Source organism: Quercus lobata, chromosome 5 (genome assembly GCF_001633185.2).
Source record: "Quercus lobata isolate SW786 chromosome 5, ValleyOak3.0 Primary Assembly, whole genome shotgun sequence".
NCBI lineage: Eukaryota > Viridiplantae > Streptophyta > Magnoliopsida > Fagales > Fagaceae > Quercus > Quercus lobata.
In genome coordinates, this window is record NC_044908.1 from 27,839,989 (window position 1) to 27,845,582 (window position 5,594).

Below are 5,594 nucleotides of genomic sequence, written 5' to 3' on the forward strand. Positions count from 1 at the left end.
TTGGGATAAGTTGTGGCCATGCTCATGGTTTTTATGCATAGAATATTCATTACAAGGGAAAATTTGTGATTAAGATACCACATTGTCCAATAACTTGTAGCGACGTGACATTCTTCATTTTTATTTCTTTTTAGGTGGTGGGTCTAATGTGTTATATTTTGCCTGTGGAGACTGCAATTAGAATTTCCACTTAGTGACTTAGTGAATGAGGGTCCCAAATGCCATGGTCAAATGGCCTTTCTAGGGTTCATGGTTTACTTGACTGAGTATATTTTTGATGATGTTTGTTGGGCTATTAGGCTGCAGGACTACTACTGTTTCTTTTTGTGGGTCTTGATTTGTTGGGTTACCTCTAAAAATAGAAAAGATTGAATTTATTGACTTGCCTAGTTTTCCATCGCCTCAACTTAGTTCAACTCATTTCGACCTGATTGAGCAATACAATCGAAGGGTAATAGATCTCTTAACATTGGTTTTGGTGGTAAGAGTTAGGCCCAGGAAAATTTATTAGAATTAATACGGTTAGAATGTTATTAGTTAATTTGTATAGAAAAATTAATAGTATTAGTGAGGATTACTTTTTTACCAATGACGCATTGATTTGTAAGGCTTGTATAATAATTTTATTTTATTTTATTTATTTATTTATTTTGTATACTTAGTATCACTCATATACAATTACTCACCTATGAGTAAAACAAAAAGTTATAGAATACTTAGTGGGATCCCAATTAGGTGAAAAGAGAGGTACACATCTATCATAGAAACATTTTATGATTACCTAAAAACACATTATTTATTTAGTTTTTTAATATATACAATATATAGAATTTTAATCTATGGTTTTTTGGTGTAGACGGGATTCAATTCCAAATTCGTATTTAATGATTAGGAACTTTACTAATTGTGTTAACTCAAACCCACTGCAGTTGTTATATTTATTGAATATTTTATAATTATCCTAGAAAAACACTACAAATAGAGGTGGAAGCTAAGTACACATTAATTATTGTATAGAAAAATTAATAGTATTAATTAAGTTTGTAAGGATTACTTTTTTTTTCTTCTTATGACACGTCAATTTGTAAGACTTGAGTATAATAAAATTTTTAGTATATTTAGTATCACTCATATTCAATTATTCAACTATAAGTAAAAAGAAATAATATATAATACTTAGTGAGACTCATTATTAGGTGAAAAGAGGAAGTACACATCTTTCGTACGATCATTTTATAATTACCAAAAAACATATTTATTTATTTAAATACGGTAGAATTTTAACTTATGGTTTTTTTTTGGTATAGACTGAATTTGAAGTTTAAATCTCTTATACAATGATAAAACTTTTTACTAGTTGAACTAATTAGATTTACTAAATTTATTATATTTCTAGAATATTTTATAATTACCCTAAAAAAACACTACAAATAGAGAAAGATGTACAAATTAAGTATTGTAGAAACATTTTATAATTACCAAAGAAAAAAAATCATTTATTGTATACGAGAAAAATCACTGCAAATAGACCTATTTATGGTAGGAATTAATAATCTATACAAGTAAGTAATATAATGTGCTCTAACAAACATGACTTAAGTAACTTCTCAAAACTTCTTAGCAAGAAGAAATTGCAATATCCCAAAGCCACCCTAGCCTTCCACCGTCTAAAGAGGAACGAAAAAAGAAAAAGAGAAAGAAAAAAGAAATATAAAACGAGGAATTGCTTCCAAGGGAGAAAATCATGTAAAGAAGAGCAATAATAATGAAAAATTCCACTTGAAAGTGTCTACATGCATGCAGTACCCCCTCACGTTTAGATCGAAACCCCTTAAAAGAAGAAGCTGTAGCCAAAGTATTTATTCAGAATTCAAAATATCCTTTGGAATCGTAGCTGGAATTTGTTCCTTTATCTCTCTTTTTCCTCCTTTAGATTTTCTTGATTCCATTTATCAAGGTTGCCAGTTGAGAACACGAAAAAGTACGTACACGGCCCTCCACCTATTCCCTTTATCCACTAAGCTTCTATATAAATACCCTCATTTCACATATTTCCTTCACCAACCTCTGCAACCCACTTCTTCATCCTCACTTTCTATAATATTTCAAGTTATTACATTTTCTTGAGGTTCGTTCTTAATTTCATATCTTTAGCTTAATTAGCTCCTTCTTCCTTATCTAGTAATGCATTTTAATCTTTCTTCTCACTTTGAAAGCTCCTTCAAATGAAGTTATTTGTTGGCCTTACTTCTGAATCTTGGCCTCTTCTTAAGCATTATTTTTCCTTTGTTAGAAAAAAAAAACTTGTTTTAATGCAATTCTAATAACACAAAGTGATTAATTTCTTTTAATATAGTTGTACATTTAGTAAAGCTACTACGTGTGGGAGAACTATCATAGAGGCTGAACCGGCATGTCACTTTTTTAATGCAATCTTTTTTTCTTTATATTATAACTTTTATATATACACACACATAAACATCTAGTCATATCATAACTTTTTATATACACACAAAAACATCTAGTCATATCATAACTTTTATATAAACAGACATAAACATATAGTCATTTTACATGCCAAAAAAAGGGTCATTTGATAATTCCTTATTTATGTCACCAACTTTATCAAAATATGTTATCATGCCCAATAAGTTAGTCAATACTTTGGGGTTCATTTTTTAAGGAATTCTTTTTTTGTAATTATCCGATGTGTTTGAGATGAAAAATTATACAAACCTTGAAATTAAAGAGGTATTTCATAAGAGTTCTAGACATTTACAATAACCAAAAAAAAACTAGCTAAAGAGCAACTAATTTAGATGAAGTCTTAATATATAAATAGAAAACTAATGTGTTATTGAATTATTCAAAGCCACTGAATTCATTGAGTGATCAATCAGGAAATATGAGCAGGCCAGGAGATTGGAACTGCAGGTCATGCCAGCACCTCAACTTCCAGAGGCGAGACTCGTGCCAACGTTGCGGGGATCCCAAGTCAAGTGATAGAGGTGGTGACTTTGGGGGCTTTGGTGGGAGAGGAGGGTCCTCGTATGGGTTCAGTACTGGTTCTGATGTTAGGCCTGGTGATTGGTACTGCGCTGCTAGCGCCTGTGGAGCACACAACTTTGCTAGCCGCTCAAGCTGCTTCAAGTGTGGAGCATTCAAGGATGACTCATCTTCCGGTGGCTATGACTCTGATTTCTCTCGCTCACGAGGCTTTGGTATTGGGAGTGGCGGCGGCGGCGGCGGCGGCAGTGGTGCTAGACCTGGATGGAAATCTGGTGACTGGATTTGCAGCAGGTGATTTTGAATACTTTGTACATATGACGTCCATATTTTCATATATGATATACATATTTTTATTGATTTTCACATTTAAAAATGTTGAGAATCAATACTCTTGTTTGTTCTTTACCTTAAAAAATAAATAATAATAAACTATATATAAATAATAATAAAAGTTTTGAAAGATAAAAGAAAAAGATGATAATAAACAAATTCTTAGTGAAACTATTGAAGTAGCACGTTAATTTTCCATGTCAAAATGGTTGGCTATAAATGTACAACTTTGTTTTTGGTTAGGCCACTCTTCTTTGGCGGTATGTGAATAATATTAAGACATTAATAGTAAAAGACATTACTTTTAGGTACTGAATATTCCAATATCTTTGACTGCTTTAATTTACATGTTAGCTTGATACTTTAGTGTTTGAGTGGCCAAAAGTAATTGCATGCTTAACCATCTAGCACGACTAATTGTAATCTTTATGTGGGGGTTCTTTTTCTTTTTTTGGACAGGTCTGGATGCAACGAGCACAATTTTGCGAGCAGAATGGAATGTTTCAGATGCAATGCCCCAAGGGACTCGTACTAGACATGTTATTCCAATTTTGGGTGAGTAAAAACCTACATTGTCATGTCTAATTATAGATTGTAGGTTGTTGATGTAGAAAGTTATAAAATTACATTAAAAATTTTGGGTAGGTAATTGACATTTGTGACTAATTTACACACTATATACATCAATCTCATGTAATTATGCTAATAGTGACATTTATTGCTTTATTTGCAGGCAATGCAGTCAAGCAAGAGAGATCATATCATAGACTATCATTACTTTTCGAACATTATTTCTTTGGATTGCTAGGGTTCTTATGGTCAACATGGTAGACCCATCTTCTCATGCAGCTACATTCCTCAGCATTTTGCTAAGCTTCCCATAAAAAAAAGTATAACAATGTAGTTTGAGTGTTTTGAGCTTTCGATTATATATCTTTTGTGTAAGAGTTTATATTTATTGTATGGTGCATGGTTTTTATTTTATAATGGAATTGATTTCGACCTCTTTTTCGTGACTAGAAATGATGTGCATGAACTTCAAAAGGATTCTCTCTCTTTCTCTAGACTGACTGATAATGTGATGGGACTAGCTAATCTAACTTTAATTGAAGACTGCTTTAATGAAGTGGTCCAAGAAATGTTTTGGCAGAACTTTAAGCATTCTTGTTTCTTCAGCATCAACCAAAGCAAAATATATCCAATGGGCAATTGAAAACATGCCACCGAGCTTAAGGTTTAACACAATATTCCTCTCAAGTTAGGTCATCAAGAGATTCAAAAAAATATATGTATAAAGTTCACTTTAATTTTTTCTATAAATAAAAAAAGTTCACTTTAATTTAAGGTGGGGAGCTTGGGAAATAGTGATTGATTCCACTAGGCATAAACAGTCTAAAAGAGCGTAATTATTCTCTGGTTACAGACAGAATGCATTATTACTTTAAAAGTACATGGAGCAAGATCAAGTTTTTTAAAGTTGAAAAAACTGCCTTTGTCTTTTTACATTTTTAACTCTTTGTTTCAATTGTGAAGTTAAAATGTGATATCGACCCGTCCGGAATTTCTTTTAGCATCACTCATGCACATTGTGGCGTTAAAAGTTAAAACATCTCCGGACACTTAGTCTTATGAGATCTTAATGATGGCTAAACAGTATAGGGATGTAGGAAATTAAAGAACATAACGAAAGAAGTTAGTCACAATCTAATCATATCAAACACAAGGGTAATGCTTTTTAAATCAAATTATGTCTCCTTCGGGGTGAGCCAAGGGTGAGAGGTGGAGTTACTTCTTCAATCTCGTATTTCTATAATATATAAGAGAGATTGATTGTGAGAAAATTTGCTTCCATCTAATTAGAGCACTTAATTGACTCAATGTATACAGTAAATACACTTTATACAGTTAATTTTTTAGTATTTTTGTTTTATTTTTCAAGTTATAATGTAATAAGGTCAAATAGGCTAGTGTTTTTATCAAATCTATCTAATGGTAGTCTTGCCACGTAACATGATACCCATTTTTTCTTTAAAAAAGAAAGTCATTCAATAATAGGATCACACATGACAATAATTTTGTCATATTCGCTAACAAATCAAATTTTATAGAATAGTAACTGTATTATTGTAGATATCATACCTCCAAAAACATAGTATGGACCATTAAAAAACTATGAAAAATAAATGTAGTTTTGAAAAGTTGATGAATATAAGGTAAGTTGCAATTAGGTGATGTTTGAATTATATTTTTCTCTA

General features: G+C 31.5%; 1 protein-coding gene across 1 annotated transcript; it reads left to right on the forward strand.

The window, feature by feature from the left end:
* Positions 1 to 2,024: 2,024 nt before the first annotated feature.
* LOC115992066 (TATA-binding protein-associated factor 2N-like) lies at positions 2,025 to 4,358 on the forward strand. Its single transcript, XM_031116109.1, has 4 exons — positions 2,025 to 2,128; positions 2,901 to 3,300; positions 3,799 to 3,894; positions 4,073 to 4,358. The coding sequence occupies exons 2-3, from the start codon at positions 2,906 to 2,908 to the stop codon at positions 3,872 to 3,874; spliced, it is 471 nt and encodes a 156-aa protein (XP_030971969.1). The 5' UTR covers positions 2,025 to 2,128; positions 2,901 to 2,905; the 3' UTR covers positions 3,875 to 3,894; positions 4,073 to 4,358.
* The last annotated feature ends 1,236 nt before the right edge of the window (positions 4,359 to 5,594 follow it).